This window comes from Vanessa tameamea, chromosome 24 (genome assembly GCF_037043105.1).
Source record: "Vanessa tameamea isolate UH-Manoa-2023 chromosome 24, ilVanTame1 primary haplotype, whole genome shotgun sequence".
Taxonomy (NCBI): domain Eukaryota; kingdom Metazoa; phylum Arthropoda; class Insecta; order Lepidoptera; family Nymphalidae; genus Vanessa; species Vanessa tameamea.
In genome coordinates, this window is record NC_087332.1 from 6913894 (window position 1) to 6940164 (window position 26271).

General features: G+C 33.3%; 1 protein-coding gene across 1 annotated transcript in view; it reads left to right on the forward strand.

Moving 5' to 3' along the window:
• The window catches only part of LOC113402672 (ABC transporter G family member 23-like), a 68909-nt gene that overhangs the window by 34892 nt on the left and 7746 nt on the right, over positions 1 to 26271 (forward strand). The window contains exons 2-8 of the mRNA XM_026642979.2: positions 33 to 195; positions 5318 to 5477; positions 10226 to 10488; positions 20204 to 20294; positions 23535 to 23676; positions 25123 to 25223; positions 25700 to 25800. Of these exons, the coding sequence (XP_026498764.1) occupies positions 80 to 195; positions 5318 to 5477; positions 10226 to 10488; positions 20204 to 20294; positions 23535 to 23676; positions 25123 to 25223; positions 25700 to 25800 (974 nt within the window). The 5' untranslated portion in view covers positions 33 to 79. The remainder of the gene's footprint in view (positions 1 to 32; positions 196 to 5317; positions 5478 to 10225; positions 10489 to 20203; positions 20295 to 23534; positions 23677 to 25122; positions 25224 to 25699; positions 25801 to 26271) is intronic.

Below are 26271 nucleotides of genomic sequence, written 5' to 3' on the forward strand. Positions count from 1 at the left end.
TTTATAAATATTTCAACGTATTTTTGTTACAGGTGTACATAAACAATGTTCACATAACGGTGATACCACAAGATTAAAGATGGCCGTGCCAGCTGTGGTGGTGAAGCGCGCCTACAAGTACTATGGAAAGCAGGACAAGCCGGGCTACAAGCCTGTTTTACAATACTTGGACATGACCGTTGAAAAAGGCATAATGTAAGGAGATTTTTTGTGTTCTATTTTTATTTGGTGCAGACTAGCACCCTAGACATGGTAAATGAAAGGACTACATATCACCAACATATATTAACTAGACCTTACATCACCAATGCGCCGCCAACCTTGGCCATGTAAAAATACTTACGCAAAATAAAACAAACGAAAAAAGTTGAAAATTCTGATCTGATCCGTACAGTCGAGTTCTTAAAAAACTTGTATTCCATTATATTAATTTTAAAATTGGTTAAACGTGTTTAGGCAAATACATTTTAAACTAGTTATATATTGTTAATAACGTAGTATATTTGATCCATTTAATACTAATATATTATTTATGTTTAATTAATTAAAGTTTGTTTCAATTTTATATGCATTGGAACCTATTCTAGATTAGTTCAAAATACTTGATTTATATGATGCAATATTCGGTGTAAGTACTAAAATGTACATAAATAAAGGAAGGAATAAAGATAAACAAACCTTAGATTTAAATATTTCACGCGATTTGCGAATAAGTCAGCTATATTGTGCACTATTACACTTAACTACATATATTTACTTTAATTTTACTTTAAAATTTCCGATAATAGTTTCGTCGATGTTCAAAACACAATTTTTTCGCAAATCCCATGTGAATATCAGATCAATCAAGCTCTCGACCAATGATATCGCGTCAATTTGCTGTCAAATGTTTATTTGACTTATGGTTGGGATAGAAAAAAATGTACTTAATATCTGTAGAAGTACATACTGAAAATCTGTTGATACCACTACATACCGAAGAACATCACGAAAAATAAGATACTGTACATATTCTTTATGAGAATAAATAAATCTTTAAACCGAAGTTATACATTAGGAAAATGCTTGCAGTAATTTAAAAAAAAAAAAGAATCCAATTCGATGCGTTTCTCTAATCTCAAAAAGTATATGGTACTAAAGTAAATGAAACATTAAAAAAAAAAAATTAACCAGTGCAGTTTCACTAAATTAAGATTATCTTTGATTATCTTTGAACATCATGACGGCAACCGTCGTGACGCTCTCGTTTAAAGTCTCCTGTCTGTGCATGGCACATATGTACCTATATACTTCATCATCATCCTCCTGCCCTTATCCCAACTCTACTTGGGGTCGGCGCAGCATGTCTTCTTCTTCCATACTTCTCTGTCGGACGTCATCTCACTAGTAACATTCTTTCTAACCATATCGTCTTTCACACAATCCATCCATCGTTTCTTGGGTCTTCCCCTACCTCTATATCCAACCACATCCATTTTCAAAACCTTTCTCACAACATGGTCCTCATTCCTCCGCATAACATGCCCATACCAAGACAGCCGGTTTCCGGATAGCTTCTCGGTTACCGGTGCCACTTTCAAACTTCCTCTTATGTACTCATTCCTTACTCTATCCATTCGCGTAACACCACACATTCCTGTCAGCATTCTCATCTCCGCCACATGCAATTGTCTTTCAGTCATCCCTTTTATAGCCCAACACTCTGATCCATATAGAACAGCAGGTCTGACCATGGTCTTATAGATCTTCCCCTTAAGTTTAAGGGAAATACGGGGGTCACAAATTGTTCCCGTAACCTGCCGCCATTTCATCCACCCTGTGTTAATCCTATGCTTCACCGTTCGATCTATTTCGCCATCGCCTTGAATGAGTGAACCGAGATACCGGAAGTCGGAGCAGACTGGAAGGGCCACGCCATCAAGCGCTATGGCTTCAGGACCGGAGAGACCGCCGAAATCACAGAACATGTATTCAGTCTTCGTTCTACTGATTTTCAAGCCAACATTCTCCAGTTTCTGTTGCCAATCCTCCAATCTGCTCTGGATCTCAGGTCCATCTTCACTAACCAGTACAATGTCGTCGGCAAAAAGCATGCACCAGGGTGCCTCCTCCTGTATGTCCGCCGTTAGAGCGTCCATAATTAGCAGGAAGAGGTAAGGACTTAGAGCCGACCCTTGGTGCAACCCTACAGCCACACTGAACTGGTCGGTGTTGCCGGCAGACGATCGGACGTAGGTACAGGATCCCCTGTACATAGCACGGACTAACTCCACATACTTCCCAGGCAAACCTTTCTCTTTCAATGCCCACCATAACACTTCACGAGGCACCCTATCATAGGCTTTCTCAAGATCAATGAACACCATGTGCAGGTTTTTGTGAGCACGTCTGTACTTCTCGCACAATTGGCGGAGTGCAAAAATAGCGTCCATTGTCCCTCGACCTGACATAAACCCCAACTGATTTTGGGTAATTTCACTCTCTTCTCGCAATCTTCTCTCTATTACCTTCTCCCATACTTTCATAGTATGTGACATGAGCTTTATCCCTCTATAGTTGTTGCAATCCTGTACATCCCCTTTATTTTTGAAGATGGGCACTAGCGAACTATTGCACCATTCTTGAGGGATGGTTTCTTCATGCAACAACTTATTGAAGAATAAAGTCAACCACATACATCCGTCAGTCTTTAACACCTTCCATACTTCAACTGGTATGTCATCTGGACCCAAAGCCTTCCCATTTTTCATGCTTTTGACTGCTGTAATTATCTCTTCCATGCTTATTTCTCTTACTAATCCCTTATTTACTTGTGCCTCTTGGAGAATACCATTCCAGTCATTCTCTTTATTCATAAGCCTTTCAAAATAAATCTTCCATCGCTCTTTTATTTCCTCATCTCTACATAACACCTTACCCGCCTCATCTTTCATGTACCTATATACTTCAGTGTTATATATTATTTTAATAGTAACAAATATATAATTATTTTATTCATGAAATTTCTATGTTTTTCCAATAAAAATATTTAATTGTATCCTTTCCATTTTATTGGTAGTATAACCATAACATATTTTGAAGTAACTTTATATTAAATTAAGCATGAATATCAAATTAGTATAAAGGATCTAAATCTTTAACTCGTTTAATAAAAAAGCCGTAAAAAGCCTTAATTCTATTGCTGATCATTATACATGTAACTTGTCTGTATATATAAATAAATTTATCGAAGAGGCTAATAAAACTTCAGCAGATCTTATCAAATATACTGTGTTACAATTACCATTATATTTCTTGAACATTTAATCATTCTGCAGTTTAAATTATACTCGCAATGCATATAACATACATATGTTTCTTTAACAAAATTTCAAAATCATAAATATTATCACAGCAATAATCTTCCTGATTTGCTTGTCTGATATTCAGTAGCAATCCTGAGTAGAAAATATTCGCAGTATAACAAATTATAAGCTCCTTCCGGTAGTGACACATTATTTTTGACTGGACGATCATCGCATACATTTAAAAATGCATGTTAAACAAGAAGCATGATTTGTAGCCTATCAAATTGTCGACCAAGATTTCCAGGAGATTACTCCAACGAAATATGAACGAAAAACTCATAGAATTCATTCGAACTATACATTGCTTGGCGGTAGGGCTTTGTGTATGGGTAGATACATATTGTACCGCCATGCAGCATTAAATAAGATAATTATGCTTCGGTTTGAAGTTAGGGAACCCGTGAACTACAGGCACGAGGAACATATAATTTTAGTTCCAAAGGTTTGTGGCGCATTAGCGATGGTTAATATTACTTACAGCAGCAATGTCTATAGGCGGCAATGGCCACTTACAGTCAGGTGGCAACAAAAACATTTATTTTATATGTATTTTTTTATTTTATTACGATATGGACTATAAGATTGAAGTAATTGAAAATTTACGTCCGATTAGGGTTGCCAGGCGATCGGATAAAGCCGGACATAGATAAGCTTTTTGATTGCGTGTCCGGCCAAAATAAACAACGTGTCCGGCTTTTGTTAGACTTTTTACATTTTATTTATTTATATTAACTGGATACATTTGATATTATTGATATTTCATTAGATTTAAACAAGTTTTATGGTAATAAACACAAAAGATTGACTTTACATAAAAAAAAATTTTTGTACTTATTAATACTGAGACATACAATCATCAATAATGTAGGGTGTCCGGCCAAACTGGCTGGTCTGTCCGGCTCTTAGGTTTGGCGACCTGGCAACTCTACCCACGATTCATATATAATGTATATTATAGTTCAAGGCCGTCATGGTTGACAGAACGATCGTTAATTTTTATAAATAACGTGTGGTTTTGTTTTACTTATCTCTGTTAATGGGGCATTATTATGCGTAGCATTCGCAATGATTCGACACATTAATATTAAAAAAAAAAAAAACTCATTTAAAAATAAAATTATTTTAAAATAAACCGAGTTATTGCGTCATTCAGATCTGTTGTTTACGTACATGCATTCAATTATAACGCCCGTGTTAAGATTAAATGAAGAGATAATGTTTTTATAATTTATAAAACATCCCGTTCGTAAGCAATGCTTTCGGTAATTCAAGTAGTAATTTATTCAGAGTTTAATACTGATAATATGTAGTAACAGAAAGAAGCACGCATAGAAACAATAAGTGTGCTCGAAAGTATGTTGAAATGTTATTATTAGTGCAAGCAAAGACGTCAGTTGAATTTGCTTGGTAGTAGGTATTTGTGTAAACCCGTCTGATATATTCTAATGCTAAACAGCCATACTTAATATTGCCATAAAATCTCGGTTGCAATCAAGATTGGTGGTTCACTGGCGATGCTAATAATATTTGAAATTTCTGTTTGCGCCAATGTCTATCAACAGCGATGACTACTTATCAGGTGGCCCCTTTGCCAAACTATAAATGCATAAAAAAGAATACGTTGCAGTCAAACTTTCAAATCACGTCGTGGTAACGCGACAGCTGCCTAATTTTTTTAAATTCTAAATTCAAATGATGTAGTATTATTTCATTTCAAACGGGTTAAGGTCACTCGTCTATAAATCCGACCACGTACGTTCAATAGCACTAACATTGTGAGGACTATTCAGTGGCATACTGGTACACAGTAAGACGTCACTTCTTGTCCACCCCTAAACAATATTCAGAATCGTTACAGGTGTATGAGTCATAGTAATGGCAGCAGCGTTCTTGAGATTGGTAGCTGTTAGAAATGTTTGGTATTACGTACACCGCAGTAATCAAAATACTTATAATACCTCTGTTTCCAGATATGGTCTTCTGGGAGCATCTGGCTGTGGAAAAACAACGTTGCTATCATGTATTGTTGGTAGACGGAAACTTGACAGCGGAGAAGTTTGGGTCCTTGGTGGTAAACCAGGAGAAAAGGGTAGTGGTGTTCCTGGGCCAAGAGTTGGGTACATGCCTCAGGTAAGCTAGTTATCAAATATTATGTTAAACAAAATCAAAATATATTTCATTCAAGTAAGCTTTTACAAGCACTTTTGAATCGTCATTTTACAGAACTATATTAAGTAAAGCTACCACCGATTCGGAATGTAGATTCTACCGAGAAGAACCGACAAGAAAATCAGTAGTTACTCTTTTGTAACATTTAAAATACAAACATATTTTAGTTAAATACAATGATATATATGTATAATATATCCTCCCTGAAAGTCAACAGTAATTCCAAGCCTTTCAACATCTATATAATCTTACGTTGAATTATTATTCTTTGCTTTATTTACTAATGTATTTTTTACAAATTATTTGAATTTTAACGAAAATTTTCACGGTATTTTAAATAAAACAAACGTAGGCATTTGACGTAGTCAGAACTTTGATGCATATAAATCTGTCACGTCACTGGTCTAAGTTCAAAGCGGGTGAATCTGTGAAACACACTCAGTTATATAATCAACGAGTAGAGTAATGAGGATACGCTTGTAATGCCCTACTGAAGAATATACAAAAGTATTCCATAAAAGCTGATATACATACTATTAATACAAGAAATAAGAATAAACTTGTAACCCCTACTTTCCGTTTGCATACGGTACAGAGAACGTTTTTGGGCAATGGTATACGCATATATAATAAGATAGCGGGAAATGTAACCACTTTACCGTTTACGAAATATAAAAAGTTTATTAAGACTAAATTAATAAATAAGTCTTATTATTCATTAAAAGAGTACCTTTTAGAAAAAAAACGCCTGGATACAGGACACTAATTATTGTAAAAAAACAGCATTGTAAATCTGTTTATTTGAAAAGAGCAACTATGCGAGTTACTTGCCGTTTCTTCTCGCTGGAGGCTGATTTCCGAAACGGTGGTAGTATTTTAATATTGACGATTCAAAAACGCTTCGTTGTGAAGTTTACTTGAATAAACTTGATTTGATTTGATTTGAAAAAACTACTACACCAATATTAATAAAACTTATAACAGAAGATACAGCGAGTTTCGGAGACTGTTTTCGTACTATTTCGCCAAATGGCGCTGCATCTGTATACGTTTTAGTATATTTTTCGACCCCTACAAACGTCTCTTCGTTTATTAATCAATAATATGTTATAAGCTGTATATAACAAGACGTAAAATAATCAAAAGAAAAGAAGTATACATCAAAATAAACATTATTCAAGTAGACTTTTACCTGAATTATTGAATCGATATTTTACAGACCTTCGTCTCCAGATTTTTTTTTGCACCTTCATTTAAAACAACAGTCTCGTCTGAGTATCTGATTTCCGGTAGCGCTTAATAAGATTTTCACACTCTATTTATTTATTTTTTATTTTTTGTAATCTATAAGCCCTGGAACTATTTAACCGATTTTAATAAATATTTCACCACTAGAAAGATACTTTATCTAAAAGTAACGGAGGCTTTATTTTATTCACCTTACTAGATAAACATCTCGTTTCGCTCGGGTAAAATAAATGAAACTAAACAAAAACTTTTTTTTTCATGAACGTTGATCTATAATTTAGTCTGGATAAGTTTTCATCCGTACTCCAGCACGAAATTATTATTCGGAACACACTCTCTGAACGCACCCGTAAACGTCAAACATGGCCGCCCGTTGAACTGTCATGTCATTGAATTTTATGGATTTAATATTGAAATATCTCGATTAGACGACTTTTATAATTTACTTTGTTTTATTTTTCTACTTAATGGGTATTTTTCGGAGCTGTTTAATTTAGACATTCTACACAAAACGTTTAATAGTAAAAAATATTCAATGTTATTTAGATAATTTAAGTATTGTTTACTGTTTACTGTAATTTATTAATTTATCAATATTATATAAAAGAGCACCAGACTCTATTAATATATAATTGTAACGAGCATGCCGTGTACACATGCTTGGGAATGTAATCTAACTCAAAAATTGTGTAAGTCCGTAATTTGAATGTATGTCTGATTGTATTCTGTTTGTGTACCTATGAATAAATAATTAAAACGCGTGTGTAAATTAAATCACAAAATAAATACGTAATCAATGGACTATTAATTGTTGAATTGCTATTTTTATGCGAATAATTAAACATAATAACCCCCGCGGTACCGAATGCCGATCCAACCAAATAGACCAAGGGGTCACCCTTCATTCTATTAACTCATAACGGTAATGATATGTTTCCGATTTTATTCCGATGCAACTTCGAACATTCCTCACAAAAATTAACCTCAGGTTAATCGTAACTGAGGAACAATTCTAATTATTATTAATGGCAGCTACGATACGATCCCAATTATATTTCGATCCAACTTCGACCGAAGCGCAACTGGATCGTCGCCTATGTGGAATAGATACTTGACTGAATGGCAACGATTACGTTTCGATTCGATTAATAAATCGAAATAATAATATCGATTAAGAAATCGATAAACTGTCAATTTCGTATAAGAATAGGGGTAAAAGACTTCATTAAAAAACAATGGAGAAGAGACGAATCTTAGGCATACAGACAGACATACTTAGGCAGACGAAATACTTTTAAATATTTTTTGTAATTGCAATACGCTTTTGAGTAATTCATTTTTTGAATAATCCATACTATCCATACTTAATATTATAAATGCGAAAGTAACTCTGTCTATCTGTCTCGCTTTCACGCCAAAACTACTGGACAGATTTCAATGAAATTTGGTATACAAATAGTCTAGAACCTGAGAAAGGACATAGGTTACTTTTTTATTGGAAAAAAGTGCTGTAAAGGGTTGAAACGGGGTTGTAAGTTGTTGAAAGTATTGTCATTTTTAAAAATAGAAGCATAAAACTTATATTTTAGGCTGTACATTTATAAACTAACTTATCATGATACCCACTAAGAAGGGAATTTTGGAAATTCCCTAAAGGAATAATAGGGGTTGAACGTTTGTATGGAAGTCCATCATTTTTAAGTTGGAAACATAATATTTTATTTTAGGATACTGATTAAAAATGAGTACATAAACATTTAAGCGTTTCTGCATATTATACTCCTAAGGGGGTGAAATAAGGGATGAAAGTATGTATGAAAGTCCGTATTTTTTAAGTTAGAAACATGAAACTTTATTTTTGGGATACTGATTAAAAAGGAGTATATACTTATTTAAGTGTTTCTGCATATTCTACCCCTAAGGGGATGAAATAATGGTTGAAAGTTTGTATAGTAGTCCGTCATTTTTTAAGATAGAAACATCAAACTTTATTTTTGTGATACTGATTAAAAATGACTAGATACATATTTAAGCGTTTCTATATAATCTACCACTAAGGGGATGAAATAAGGGTTGAATTTTTTTATGGGAATCCGTCATTTTTGAAGTTAATAACATGAAACTTTATTTTTGGGCTACTGATTAAAAAGGAGTAGATACGTATTTAAACGTTTTTGAACATTCTACCCTAAGGGCTGGAATACACACCAATGTGGTATACAAAGAGGTCTTAACGTGATATAAGTTAATTTGCAAATATATTCATATTTTACGCCATCAAAGCCACGGGTAACAGCTAGTATACATATATAGGTCGGCAGACGGGAAAATGGGGCACCTGGAGATAAGTGGTCACCACCGCCCATAGACAATGGCGCAGTAAGAAATATTATCCGTTTCTTACATCGCCAATGCGCCAGCAACCTTAAGTAAAATAACGAAAATGTTATATCCGCTCTGCCTACAATTTTAAACACTGGCTGTCATTCTTCAAACCAGAACACGACAATAATAAGTACTACTACTGTGTGGCGGTAGAATATCTGATGAGTGGGTGGTACCTATCCAGACGGACTTGCACAAAGCCCTACCACAGTAAATATTCTATAGATCGTGCACGTATGACATTAAAGTATTAACAATCGTTTCGCTTATTTTAATTAAATATATTGAAGTTAAATATAGTTCAGAAAGGATTTTTAAAAGTAGTTTTCCTTCGATCTACTGAAATCCGTTCATTAAGTTTTATTTCATGTCTCAAGATTGTTTTAACGATAATAATACCTTGACAAGCTTTGTGTAAAAATACTAAAAATCGAGGTTACAATTAAAAAAGGTACCTGTAGTTACCCATTTTTGTTATTTTAGTGTATTGTATTATTATTCTCGCGTTTAAATTCATCTGTATACAAATTTATTGTTATATTGTTCCTAAAATAAATTTAGTTTTAGTTTTAATTATTTTAACTGTATTATATCTTAATACAAAAGTAAAAAAGTAACTTCCTGTAAATTTTCCACCACTGGGCTCAGGCCTCCTCTCCATTTGAGGAGAAGGTCTTGGAGCGTAATCCACCACACTGATCTAATGCGAATTGTTGGATACACATGTGGTAGAATTACATTGAAATTAGACACAAGCAGGTGTGCACCTCACGATGTTATCCTTCACCACTCAGAATTGGTGCTTGCTTGGGCCTGAACCACACTCATCGGTTAAGATGCACTCGTTCCAACCACTGGACCATCTCTCTTATTTGTTAGGAATATTTATTGTTGTTAAAGTAAAGGAAGTTGTATTATAAAGCAATAATAAGTGCCTTTTTGTAAAGAGCTTACGCGCATATTTTAATTAAAATGAAGTTATTAATCAAATATATAAGTTGATTTCTTGTATATATACTAATTATAGAACAGGTATTCAAAAATTTTCCATGGCTTAATTTTTTTTTTATTACTAGGACATTGCTCTCGTCGGCGAGTTCACTGTTCGCGATGCTGTTTACTACTTCGGAAGAATATACGCCATGAAGGCGCAGAAGTTAACGGAACAATTTGATTTCCTGACCAATCTTCTAGATTTGCCTAGTGGCGGTCGACTTATAAAGTCACTGTCTGGGGGACAGCAAAGAAGAGTGTCCCTGGCAGCTGCGTTGGTTCATGATCCAGAACTGCTTATATTGGATGAACCAACAGTAGGGCTGGATCCTGTCTTAAGAGAACGGTGAGTAGCTTTTGTATTCAATTGTTTTACTATTTTTGATTCCGTATCTTTTAAAGGAATAATGGAACCCTCATAAGATTACTTCGCTATCTGTCTGCTTGTCTCTCCGTTAATACTATTAAATAAATAAGACCCTGTAAATTTGTTTTTACATCAATGTCTGTTTGTCTATTTGTAAAAAATAAGGTTTTTTTTTTTAATAATTAAAGGAAAGCCTATGAAAATTTAAATCTTATAATAACCTGATAAATCTTTCAGTATTGTGTAGTGGTACGGAACCCTCAGAGCGCTAGTCCGATTTTTTTTTTCAAACCAGTGGTGAAAATTACCAAAAGTTACTAACATTTCGACATACAGAGGAGGAAAACATGAAACTGTTTTTTTTTTCGTCGCCTATTTATAAACTAAAGACAGCCCCGGCTTCGCACGGCTTCAATTTCAAAGAGAATGATGTGATAATCATAAAATTTATGCCCCATAACATTCAGGAATAATGTAGCTTTTATTTCTCGCTCTCGAGATTTTCACGAGATTTTTAATAAAATTGTTCATTGTCGTTTAATAGGCTATTTGACAATGCGAAAAATTAAGTGTAAATTATTGTAATCAGTATATATTATGAGTTTAAAAATGGTTATTTATTAACGAAAGGGGAAAATAATAATTTATTCAAAAATCCATAAATAAAAATGCAGTTTTTTAAACGTTTGTCACGTGACACAAAACGCTCCTGATTGGTTGTGTTTATGATGACGTCACTTGCTTGTTAATCTCATTTACCTACTGTGTGTGGATTATATGTCCCACAGATTACAATACAGGCTAGTGACGTCACCGATTCCATTGCAGCCTTATATTGTCAAAGTAGCGTTTTCGCGCGTGTCAAATTAAGTAAGAAATAAATAAATAATTAGACAATTACAAACAAGGCTTACAATATGTATTGTATGTTTTAATCAATTCTGTAATAATAATAATTTAATTTAAGTTACTTTTGAATTGTGTCGATAACATTGATATTAAATAAGAGGGTACTTTGACTTTTCTGTTCATTATTGTGAGTCACGTGATTTGTAGTGAGGCTTATATAAGTGATGGAAGCTCCGTACAGAACACTTTACTTTTAATTTTCACTTTGATCCTGGACCAGCAAGCTGCTGCTAACATTTAAGGTACGATATAATTTTGTGATATAATATAATTGTTATTGCTTTTTAAATTATTGATGAATATATGAATTGTGTTTTTGCAATTATCAATATACAAAGTTAATATAATTGTATTTAACTAAAATGACTGTATTTTTGGATATTGAAAAAGAGTAACTACTGAGTTTCTTGCCGGTTCTTCTCGGTAGAATCTACATTCCGAACCGGTGGTAGCTTTACATTACATATACAATTTACATTTAAATAGTTTGTTAAATGACGATTCAAAGGTGCTTGTAAAAGCCTTCGTGAATAAAGTATATTTTGATTAAGGTAATTGGTTTTATTGTAATTATTAATTGATACAATATTTCGAATTACTACAGCTATTATAATGGCTAAATAAATATTTGTGTTTCATATATAATCTTTTATTGTCTTATAACCTTAAATATAATAAAATAATAAAGAAATATAAATCATTTTAAAATATCCTGAGATAATGTATTAAGACTCTATAAAAAAATCTAACACGTAATAAATCTATGTAATCTAAACGTAATAAAAAATACATATGTACTAGAATTAAATAAAACAACTTTTAGGTACCTCTTAGTAGAGGTTAAGGAACCCAGTTCCTTAACCTCTACTAAGTAATATAAAATGGATTTTAAAAACCAGTCAAATAGTCTATTACTTTTAAAAATAGTTAATTTATTTCATTGTGTATGTTATTTAATACATAACATTATATTTATTTGTCAGTTCATCTGTGTGATTTAGAAATAATTGTTAAATTATAAATATTATAATTACTTTACAGTTGAGAATAGACGCCGTAAATGAGTTGTTAGTCGTTTATGTACGTTTAAAAGTAATAAGTTAGGTATTTCTACTAATAAGAGAGAACCTTTAATGAACTTGAAATGATAGAGTTTATTTAAATTTGTAAATGTGTTTATATTCCACGTATACCTGATAACTGACCGTAAAAGTCTTCGTAGAACTCGTTTGATTGATTTATAGCATAAGTATAAATGTGCCTCGTGTTACGGAAAAAATTAAATTTGCTTGTAAAGTTGTGTAACTTGTATAATTTGTAAAACTAACGTTTATTAGACTAGCTATCCGTCCCTTCTTCGCATGGATTAAATTGCGTTTGTATTGTGATTTTGTTTGTAATGCAATGATTATTGCTTAAATTCATCTCGTGCTTGACGGTGAAGGAAAACATCAAGAGGAAACCTGCGTGTATTTCAACGAAATTCTGCCACATGTCTGCTCCAAACCTTCTCCTCAAAGGGAGAGGAAGCCTTGGCCCAGCAGTGGGTAATATACAGGCTGTAGCAATGTTTATGTTAATGTTATATAGTTCGAACCGGGTATGACACATCACCACTCATTTTCTTAGGTATATATAATATACATTTGCCTGTTATATTATATGATAATTACTTTACTATGTAAACATGATACCTTATCTGATGAATTTAAATATTCGCTAAACAACCTACCTTTCTTGTTTATCAATTAAATAAAAATTAAATCACGGTCGTCGAGTCAAGAATGTAGGCAGGTCAACGAGTTTGAATAATGTAATGATAATTAATGTTATCTATTTGCCAATCTCTCAATATATTTTAATAAAAAACATATATTTCAATGATGTAAGTAATCATTTATTTGGTAGGGCTTTGTGCGAGCCCGTCCGAGAGAGTGTCACCCACCCATCAGATATTTTAACACCATTTAGATACTTAATATTTTTATGATCCCGTTTGAAGGGGATTGAACCAGTGTAACTACAGGCACAAGGGACATAACATCTTTGTTCCCAAAACCCAAAGTTGGTGACGCATTGGTAATGTAAGGAATGGTTAATATTTTTTACAGTGACAATGTCTATGGGCGGACTTTTTTTTTTAATATTTGACAACATCACATACATTACTCTGATCCCAATGTAAGTTGCTAAAGCACACAGATGATGACAATTCACATTGAACCCAATGGTGTATTTGCACACCTGCCTTCAGGATAATAATATTAATAAAGTAGCCTTAATTTAACAATCTTTCCTAACATATAAATACAATAATCTTATTTGTTTGATACCGGTATGTGAAGACTGTCTTTGTGTCCAGCAAAGAGCCTTAGAGTTCGCCATCGAATGCGATTTTGCGTGCATGTCTCTCCCAAGTATTTCCCTTTCTTTTTTTTATATAGTTTTCTCTTCTTCAATACCGTCTTCAGTATTGGGACACGGGCAGGAAAAGATGATCACTTATATATGTTGATTTGCTTATCTACTTAAATTGATTAATGACTTGTCATCGAACTTAAGCCTTAACTGGTTTTTACTACACATTTGCGAAAAGGCAAAAACACTAAATATGTAAAAATATACAATCGAATGTTTATGTAAATATTTCGATCATTTTAATCTTGTTATTTTTTAAATTATTGCTTATTAATAAAAATGAACAAGGACTGAAACTTTCCGAATCAAATTAAAATATTACGACTTTTAAGCCAATAGAGATACCTTTCGGTATAATGACAATCCTAACCGGTGTTATTTTTTAAATGAATATTAAAAAATATACTTTAAAAGTAAAAAGTAAACTAACCACCTTCAAATGTCCTACTGCTGGGCTAATGGCTTCTCTCTCTTTAAGGAGGAGATTAGGAGCTCATTCCAGCACATTGCTCCAATGCGAGTTGGTATATATGTTGCGGAACATTGAAATTAGACACATGCACATGCACATGTGGAAACCTACCACACTATGATTTCCTTCTCCGCTGAGTACGAGATGAATTATAAACACAAACTTTAAAACTTTATTTTGATTTGATTATTGTTCGTCGTTCATGCGATCGAACTCTTTGCAGTTTTGTCGATTGCACATGTCTTTGCACATACTTGTGCACTTGACAATGTTTCGTTGAGAATAGAAACTGCGATTAAAATCTCAGAAGATACATTTATGTACATTTGCAAAAATATATATGAGGTATTTATTCAAATTAGGAAGAACCTTTAACGAACTTAAATGATGGAGTTTCTTATATTCAACATGTACTTTATAACTAGTAAAATGCCTTCATAAAACTCGTTTTATCGATTTAAGTTTAATATTCCTCGTGTTAGCGAAAAATTCAAATCGGACGACTTGAATAAATTTTAAATATCTAAGTTGTTTATTAGACTAGCTATCCGTCCGTCCTTCGCACGGATTAAATTGCGTTTTTATTCTGCGATTTTTATCTAATGCAATAGTTATTGCGGAATAACGAAAGACGTCTTCGGTTTTCTGAACGTTATGAACTGACTTAAAAGAAGAAGGACTTTTTCTAACTTCGCAATATCTTCGTCCATGATGTGTCAATCGTTTAAAGGTCATTAGGATTGATGTTGCTCGTGTTTATTAATCAGATTCTACAGAAACATTGAAACAGTACGAAATAAAAACCAGCCTGTCAATGGTCATACAAAATTAGGAACCTAGATTCTCTTGAGCCAGTAGTAATACAGGATTTACCCTTGAAACCGGAACACAACAATTCGTACTATGGTTTAGCTATAGAATATGCGTAATATAAAGCCCTACCTTAAGGTGAACCTCTGAGTTTCATATTTTAAAATTCAAATAATATGTCACTAAAAATATAATCTGAAAAACTCTGCAACGTTGTCTAAGTGAACAGAAAATGGGTTAATTGATTTATAAATCAAGTTTTTATTCTCTTTGGGTGAATGTGAAAAAATCCAGCAAACAGAACAGTTTTATATAGTTATCTAGACAATATACTTTGTCTTCTTTTTTCAAATCTCAAATTACTGGTGAAAGAAAGAGATAAATCGATGTATAACTGTTCAACTGTGAAGCAACATTTATTAGTAAGGCCGTAACTGTGCCAATATAATTACAAATAGTTTATATAATTAGTAATTAGCACTGAATATAGCGAAAATCAAATCAACTCCAACGTTTCTTATTAAGATTAATCCACTTTAAAACTTATGTGTAAATGCATTAAATAACATATACTTAAACATTAACATAAACTTCATTATCTCGGTGTGCGTGACAGCAACGCTTAACACTCGCCAAATGTCATAATACTTTACTAGTGTGCGTGTACTGAGTTTTCAAGTATTGGCCATTATTTTTCCGACGCAACAGTTTTAATGGCCTATTTTGAAATATACATTATGTGATATTCTGTGCTGTTAAAAGAAGTAGCCATCTAATGCAAATAGTTTTATTTACAAGATCGTTTCGATCATCAGATTGATTCATATCGGAAGCACCTGTAAGTCTTTGATGATTTCCGCGGAAACTCGAGGAGTTTTCATGAAACCCATCAATACTAATTGATAGATTACATACTAGGTCAGTTTATAGCTGCGAGTAACTATTCTGAAAAAAAAAAGTGTTTCTAGAATCGTAAGAGCTATGAGATTGATTTAATTCGTAATCTCTTTGATTTATATAACTAAATAGACTGTCCAAGCTGAGAACACGTCGGAAAAAAGAGTAGCAACAGTTAGCCATTTTGTACACGCACACTAGTAAAGTAGTGACGTTTGGCGTGTCAAACGTAACTGTCACGCACACCAACATAATATAGTTGACTCGTTCGTTAAGTTAATAGTTTATTTGCTTGAAAGCTACACTATCTGGGTCTACTACGTGAGGAAATAGATCGCGGTAGATAGTAAAAAAATACACCACGATATTATGCGAGTATAATTGATCTGAGAATACGATTTCTCCCAGACCTATATATATATTTATATTTATATATATATATATATATGTCTGTAATTGACTGGCTCACACATGCTCAAAAACGAAGCTAAATATTTTACTGCTTGATTGTACAAATGTTAATGTGTGGTAGGCAGATGAGCTTGCATAAACCGTTAGTGTACCTTCAAATCGGTATAATTGCTTTACGGACGGTTGTATTAAATGTTACTTATCTGTCAAACCTAACATACAATTATAATATACTTATGTATGTAATTATTTCGTAACAAAATTACAAGTTATAGCTGATATCGAACTCGGAGAAAAGTAAAGTAATTGCCACTGAATTTTTTTTGAAATTAGACAGTGTTTTATTTTAAAAAAGAAATATTACCTAGTTTTATACGATTATAATCCATGCGCTATCAATCTTAGGAACTGTGTTGCTATGCCCGTTGGGTCATTATTTATAGGTTCACTCAACCCCCAAACTGCTACTGTTGCTGTTTGGTGTTATGTTATGAGTGACAATAAAAATATGCTAGGTGTTGTGAAATACCCGGCTTTAACGAATTCGCTTGCATTATCAAAGTTTGAAAACAATGAAATGGCAATGAAAATATTGTTATTAAAAAACCCGTGTGGATTGAAACAATTATTATCTGAATTAAAATATTAATTGAAATAATATTATATAAAATACACAATAGGTAAAAGTTACCGGGGTTACTGTAGGCCGCGTAAAACAAATTCGTTCCAAAGGGTCTTGAAAAATGTTAAGGAGTTTAAATAGCAGTACGAAGTTAGACAATAGGCAGTATTCTTGACTCTTATGACTGGGACGGCATTCCTCCTTTACCCGATCTTGCTTCTATCATGTCTGGTTACTCCCTTATCTCCCACCGGTATAGATATTCCTTGTATGTTTGCACTGGTGCACCATAATATCCAGCACAGTTTGTTAGTGTCCATTAGGAATGGCTTCTTTGGTTAAAATCGGTGAAAATGATACCCATCATGCAAAAATTGTGTAATTTTATAATACAGTATGACTTGGATGCCATTGTGGGCGGAATCAGTCAGGCAACAGCACAACAGACCATCGCGTGTCATTTTCTTGCTAACAAATCATGACAAAATCATATGGCAATTAAAAATGCATTGTTAAGTCCACGATACGTAGTGTAGTAATTTTATTGATAGAGGCATTAAATTGGTCAATATTGGTTAGAAAGATTTAACTTAACCGAAGATTACAGGATCATACCAGAACCTATCAGTCGTTTAAGATAAATTCCATGTTATATCACCATAAAAAAAAAGTAAAAAAAGAATTTAAACGTAATTATAGATTTAAATTATATTAATCACCAGCGGCCCGTTTCGCGTGTTTTTGTATAAAAAAATAAAAGATCAACCGAACTGAAAAAATATGGACCTATGACCCTACAGACGATTTCGCGTCCATTGGTCTCAAAAAAAAAAAAAAATAACGTGTATGTCTTGTGACGTCCGACAGAAGTAGTAACTTAAAAAGAACGTCTATCCAAAATACGGCTAGCGCTGTGTAAATTCAGCTGCCTACCGCTGCCATATACGTTAGAGAAAGAGAAGCCTGAGAGTCTGTCGCCGTAACGCGTTACGTAACGAAGCTTACCCTCCCATAAGAAGTTATCACTTCAAAAAGTTTAAAAAAATATGTTGTGTTGTAGTGAATGTTACAAAGCAGGTAACATCTTCTATATATATTATATGATGAACTTTGATCTTATTTTACGTATAATCACATAGTAAGTGCTAAAAATATACTATAAACATTATAACATAGTCAAGGGCACCGGCGTGTAGTGAGCCCTATTTATTTCATTTAAAATATTGCTAACTTAAGTCTGCCCTCTTATTTTGTGTTTTCTTGAAAATATGATATATTAAAAATTGGGTATAATTTTATTTTGAATCCGAAACGGCTGTTTTATCTCCTTAACATTAAACCTGTAATTTAATATACGAAAGATGACTACGACACGACCCACCACTACCACCAAGGTAGGGTTTTGTGCAAGCCTGTGGTTCCATCCACTCATCATCATATTCTAGCGCCAAACAATAAAACTTGGTATTGTGTTCCGGTTTGAAGGGCGAGTAATGAAAAGGGACATAAGGTTTGGTTAAAATTACGGCGCAAATATATATGAGCGATGATGATGATAGGGCTTTCTGCACGGCCGTCTGGGTAGGTACCATCCACTCATCAGATAGTCTACCGCCAAACAGCGATACACAGTATTGATGTGTTCCGGTTTGAAGGGTGAGGGAGCCAATGTAACTACAGGCATAACATCTTAGTTCCCAAGGTTGGTGGTGCATTGGTTATGTAAGGAATGGTTAATATTTCTTACAGCGCCAATGTCTATAAGCGGTGGTGACCGCTTACCATCAGGTGACCCATTTGCTCGTCTGCCTACAGACATCACAAAAATAATAATAATCAGGCGACTCACACGCCAAGCTACTTTGCTAACATTTTAAATGTCCCATTTGTCTTTTAAGAGCGGGGTTGGGTTTTAATGGCGAGAAAAACGCATATTTTTATGATTTTTTTTGCGGCGACCTCAATAATATAATTTTATTAATTTTCATTACATATTATTGAACAACTTTTGAAGTATGTCAGAAAAAAAATTTCAAAGAAAAATATTGATAAATGAGCCGGTGGCGGTGAATCTCCAGAGGCGCCTTGAAAAAAAGTGGTTTTGCGGTGTAATCGTTACCGGATTATCTGAAACAAAAAAATTGATATGCATTTTAAAAGTGATGTATTTATCGAGGTAATCAGGAAGAGTTTTTTTTTTTCTAGTTTTTTACAGCACTTCGAAGTGAAAAACGCGGTTAATTTGTTATTAAAAAATAGAAAAATATGAAAAAAAAATCTCTTGCTGATTACCTGTTGATTTATGTGAAGAAGAAAATGTTCAAATTTTGAAAAGGATCGGTTCAGTAGATTTTGAGTTCGGATGTTCACGAACTTCAAAAAAGACGTTTTCGGGAAAATCTATTTAAGAGAATTAAGCTTATTTATCTTACAAAGAATAATTTTCTTTATGATTAAATTGCACTACGTGCGAGACCGGGGCGGATCGCTAGTTCCTCATAATTGACGATTGAAACCATGTATCAATTAGAAACCTGATTGTATGATAACCTTATAAGGTAAAATGACTTGCTTCCTTTTATTTCCATCACCAACTATTTGTGGTGATACTGATTAAACGATAATTAGTTGCACTTTGATATCTTTATATCGATCTCAGTCTTAACTTTTCTCGGTGTAAATTTAATTATGTTAATTGTTTTCATGTTGTATAAAAAAATATAATACTCTATGTCCTATTTGACTACTAAATGCTATCCCATGACCTGACAATTGTTGGTCTGGTGGATATAATGCTGCAATTTCTGAGGTTCTGAGTTCAAATCCCACGATTGGCCTGCAAAATTTATTAGATGTTGCCCTCAAAAATCTTCAGTATCAACCTAGAGTTTAGAAGTTGGCAGTGTTGCTACTCCCGTACGTTTGCACACACACTTGTGCAGGTCATAAACCTAACCTCTTTTGAAAATAACCGCCTTGGACGAAATCATAAAGTTAGGTCACTAAACCTCTGTTGCCATTGGACTGACTAAAGTATAATTTTAAAAATCCTTTTCAAAACATTATTATCGATTTCTATGAACTCTCATTTTTGACCCTTACTTTGATCTATATATTTCCGTTACTTCAAAACTTATCCTGGATTTTTTTTCCAGAATCTGGGAGTACCTGGCTGGACTGGCCAGGGGAGGCACAACAGTTATAATCACGACGCACTACATCGACGAAACGAAACAGGCACATAAGGTATGATGTTAATAATAATAAATACTTTCAAATTAAATCAAATCAAATCAATTTTATTCAAGTAAACTTCACAACAAAGCGTTTTTGAATCGTCGATATTAAAATACTACCACCGTTTCGGAAAGCAGCCTCCAGCGAGAAGAAATGGCAAGAAACTCGCATAGTTGCTCTTTTCAAATAAACAGATTTACAAAGCTGTTTTTTTACAATAATTAGTGTCCTGTGATGGAAACCGAGCCTAAATCCAGGTGTTTTTTTCTAAAAAGTACTCTTTTAATGAATAATAAGACTTATTTTTTAATTGAGTCTTAATAAACTTTTTAAATTTCGTAAATGTTAAATTGGTTACATTTCCCGGTATCTTATTATATAAGCGTATACCATTGCCCAAAAACGTTCTCTGTACCGTATGCAAAAGGGGTAGGGGTTACAAGTTTATTCTTATTTACTTAGTGATAGGACATGTCATAGCTAAGTTGTAAAACTTTAATATACTTATTTATCAACAAAATATATCGCTTATTAAATAAAATTACAATGTTTTATTTATCTTTATTGTATTATATAATGGCAGTTCATTCAATAATTAATATTCTATGACCTACCTAAGTCATTGTTACAACTGATCGCTTAGCGTGTTAAGAGATAATTTAAGATCTGGCAACACCGACCTTGGGAAGATATCATTTATTTTCCTACTTACCCAAGTCCAAGTCTTACAAAATAGCTCTCATTCAAATGCAATAATAGATCGATTTGTTTGCATTTCATCATCCTGTTGCTTATTTCGTACACAAATGTGTCTATCTCTTTCTAATGTCAGCTCGACAATGTTGATTTAATCTTAACTGATAGTATAAATCCCAAAGTTAGTTTATTCATTAATAACGCTTTCACGTTTAAAGTATATAACTGATCGTGAAATTTTGAATACACATTGTCCGGGATACGGTAAAACACACATTGCCTATTCGAAGGGAAGTAGGAAATAAGTTAAACAAACTTTAGATTTACGTATTTCATGCGATTTGCTAATAACTCAGCTATATTGTGCACTAAGAGTTTATAATTAATACATCGGTACTTATACTAGGAAATTTTATTTCCATATTTCCAACGGTTTTGTAGACGTTCATAACGCCATTTTTTCGCAAATTCATAGTGAATATCATAGATTAAGTGCCGCGGGCACTAGTATACTAATAAAAATTTTATTATTGTATATTTGCCTACCATTATTGGAATTACTAAACCTTTACATTTAGGTTTGAATCCTAACAATAGGCATATCTCAAGACCGTTCAAAACTAAACATTAGGTTTAGAATATGTTTTCCACTGAGAAGAGCCAATAATCCATTGCAACATTAGCGAATTGACGTACTCAATAGACCAATTGGCTTCATAAAAAGTACTAGGAAAGGTTTACTGATTAAAGCTTGTACCGGACCTGCGCTAAGAAAAGAATTCCTGAGCGTCTGAGATATCTTATAACGCGGTGACGGTCGCGTAGATGTGACTGTCACTTATAAATATAATTACGTCTTTGTGTGCGGATTATTTTATTTCTGCATTCATCATTATATCAGTAATGTCGCATATAAATGTATATAATAAATCATGTTAATTGATCAATCAACATGAAAATTCAAATGTGTAAATTACTCGTATTATATAAAATAACCTAAGGTGTTTCTATGATTATATTGTTAACAAGCCGTGCCCCGCGGTTTCACACGCGTTAACTTATGTATACGAAGAACAAGAATTATCCGATACTCCATATAAATATATAATCGATTTATTTAATATGTATGTATGGTTTCGTATAATATATTTTTATTTTATTAATGTTTGAGTAATAAGTTCTTTTGAATCTAGTGCAACTAAACATACAGACTATTTAGTGTGTATATATATATTATACACATATATATACAATAACATATTGTGATGACTATAATGTATCTCTGTATAATATAATGATTACACAGTTCAAAGACACAGACAGAAAATAATAATATGTAAATTGCGGATAAAAATTTTAAAAGCTTATTTAAAAAAAAAACATTGATAAATAAGGCATATTACTCAACACAAGATTATATTATAATAGGCGTGCATTTAGTATTTATTGATTTCAAAGCAGGATATCTAAACAGTTAATTGTAAGTACTTTACCGACAAAATACATATGTGATTAAAATGGTGGAAGAGAGTAACGCCTGAGTTTACAGCCGGTTCTACTGGGTAGTAGTGGTAGTGCCACACGGCATACCTTCGGGTTGCAGCCGAATGGGCCGGCACGCCCGGGGAAGTACCACTCTCTCACTTAAAACCGGCGTAAAGTGGTAGCTATGCTACCGCGTTTCGTCTGGTATGTGAGAGTCCCGGAGGCCCGATCCCCGCCCCCCAACATGATGGTTGTGCAGAATTTGGTTACATTACCCCAGGAGGGTACCATCAGCGACTGCGGTGGAGAATCCCTCTCTGGGCATCTATGCTCAGGACGTACACCACCTTAGCAGGGATGCTCAGGCTGCCCTCCGAATTCTGGGGGGGGGGGGTCAATTTTGCGCTCGCCACTGTTCGGGGCAAGCGGAGCAGGCATCATAAGGCAACCCCTACCACCCTCACTGTGGACTTCTGCAACATAAGGGGACTCAACTCCAACTTGAACGCCGTTCACTTCCACCTTGAGACGGCGAAGCCGGCCTTGCTCTTTCTTACCGAGACCCAGATATCCTCTCCTGCCGATACGACTTATATTTATATGAATAAAGAATATTTTTATTTTGATTACTTTCAATTGTATATAAAAAAAGTTTCAATGCCGTTATGACACAGAAAAATATTAACTACGATTCTTGAAGTTTCATATCAACTTTAGGAAATCCATAGACGATTGAAGAAACTTTATACGATAGAGAAATATAGCAAAAATCTATCTTTTATTTTCAGAATTTGTGACCACTTTAAGGATAAGAATAGTTCATTGAAAGATATCATAGTGCTAAATATTTATTAAGCCAAGTATTTAAGGAAACATTTTTACTTGTTTATTAAAATAAAAAAAATAAAAACTTATATCATGAGCAAATTGAGCTATTCCAGAGGACCCAGATGCCGTTCATTGGTCGTTGACATGACATTTAAGTGATACAAAATTTTAAAGATTAATTTCCACTAATTATTTCGAATAATAATCAGAAATGTATTTAAATCATGTTTTCTTTTATAGATCGGTCTACTCCGAGATGGTCAGCTGTTAGATGAAGATTCCCCAAATGAAATCCTTCGTAAATACGACTGTGATACGCTCGAGGACGCTTTCTTCAAGATGGCGCTCAGACAACACGAAATCTCACACAGACGGAGATCGAGTGAGTGACTTTAGTTTTTTATTCAATGCTCGACTGACTGATATAACATCGCGCGATCATTGCCTATATAAATAAATACTAGAGTTTAAAGTAGACTTTAAAGTCTACTTTAAATTACTTTAAAGCAGTATTAAAAATTTAAACAAAATTTGTGTCTAAAATAAACAATATGTATACTTGAACTCACGGCAGAGCCGGACCGTGAGTTTAGGGGGCCCTGGGCTAACACTACTTTGGGGCCCACTTGAGACATATCTGAATGTAGGCTTGCATTAAATTAATTGAATGGGTTTGAATAATAAATACTCGCAGGGCTGCAATCCATACGATCTAATTTAATAGGATGATGGATTCTTTCGCACTATCGTCTGATTCTTAATTTGACTTGACTTAGCTGGACCTTGAATCCTCGGGGCCCTAGGCTGAAGCCCAAAAAGCCACACCGTAGATCCGGCCCTGACCCACGGCGTCGCCATTAAAATCTTAAGTCTAAAATCGCACCATTTTAAAATTCGGTTATTTCTATTTATAATAATAATTCATTTTTCAATTAAAGATAGGTACTGTGTAAATTATTACGAAGCAGCATAACCTAGTGGTTAGATTGATGGACTGCAACGTAAATGTTCACTCCCACGGCATGTACTTCTGACTTTTCGAAGTCAGGACATGACTTTGAAAACTTGTATGGTGATTATTCACTGTTTTCAACTTATATTCGACACAAAACCCGTTATTGGGACTTGAATCAAAGATTACAAAACAAAAAGTACGAAAGACGTATTGTTTACACAGTCTCCTCCAAGCAACATTTGGATAATGAACATAGAAGCTAAATGACGTATGTTATCCAATTAACGTCCAAACATAAAATCCTTTTTCTCTAGAATTTTTTGCATTTTTTAGGTTCTTTCTGTACCTTTAATAATGTCTAGATAGACTGTCAAAGCGGAGAACGCGTTACAAAAAATACTGGCTAATATTTTGCCACTAATTTCAAGCACACTATACCCTGTACAAGACAGCTTGATCTTTTTGACAGATGAATATTTTTCTGATCGACATAACTTTGCAATGACGAACATATTATTTTCTTAATTTAATGATTATAAAAATTGTAAAAATATTTAAAAAAATACATACAATACAAAAGTTCCTAAAGATTCAAGCGTTATCCGAAAATTTTAAAACTTTTTCTATTATATATTATCGCTTCAAAGTAAATTTAAATAGAAACACTCAAAATAATAGACGCTTGTACAATGTTACATCGGTCGGTAGGGACGCGAATAACAGGCAGTAACTGCTACAAATATCGATTATAAAAATCCTTGTTAAGTTCGTTTGTTTTAGTTCCTCTGTAGTGAAACATTCTATCTAGATATGAATATAACATAAGTTCCGTAAATTAAGTTAGATTTGTTTTTATGTTAAAGTTTATTTCAGCTCTCACGACTTCGCCTGACGTGATACCAGAAAGCAGTATAGTGAATGACAGCCGTTATCAGTCCAGAGAAGATTTTAACGTAGTTACTAGCAGTACAGATGTAAGTATTTGAAATTATAATTATACCGACAAGAACCGGCGAGAAACTTAGTCTTTACAATTATTCTCATATAAAATACATTATAAACTATCATATATTATATTATGTACACAATTCAACATATATATGAACGTCGAACTCGATGCTATTCTATCATATATAGGTATGGTATTTGATTGTGTAGTTAATACGGCTTATCTATTAATGCTTGATCAATGTAAATGAATAAGTTTAAATCTTATGTTAAAAACGATAGGCAAAGTTAAATTTATTGAACATTAATGTACGCGTGTTCGAAAACATGATAAACATTAATGATTTATTCATAAATATTCCAACTGCAAATTGTAATGTTTTTATTAACCTCCGAATCCTCTTAACGAAATAAACTAAATGATAAATAATTGAAAAAAAAAGATGATCAAGAAAAGAAGTTTTAATATTGATGTCGGTATTTTATTATTTTTTTTTTTCAGATATTAACCAGCCAAGAAAAAGAACACAAAAAGAACATGTCAAAAGGTCGATATAAAGCCGTTTTAATAAAATGTATACAACAGTTTTCAAGGCATCCAGGGTAAGGTCACATTAATTAACTTAAATATACAGTTTTTACTTCTTACGTAGATAATCATTAGAATTGTTTACTCAGCCAGCCCTCCCAGTAGCGGCGGAGAGATGAGGTTTAATTTTTAGTAAATCTTTATAAATACAGGCGTTTTTTTTTTGTATGTTTGAGATTCGACTTTAATAGCATTTAAAATCGTCAGTAAAGGCACATATATATACTCGAAAGATTGCTTTTCCTTGTAGACTTTCAAACTTCTCTACTGCTCAATTTGTAAGTATTTATACAAAGGTCGAATTTTGGTTTTGATAATTGTTATCGCAAACATCTTAGTGGTTATCGATGTTGAACAAAATCTTTATAAATTCGGAATTTTGTATAAAAAAAAATTTTTACAGTAATAATCTGAACAATCACAAAAAAGATTTACAAAAGTATAATATATTTATTAATATAACTATTTATATGTTATTCTCATAC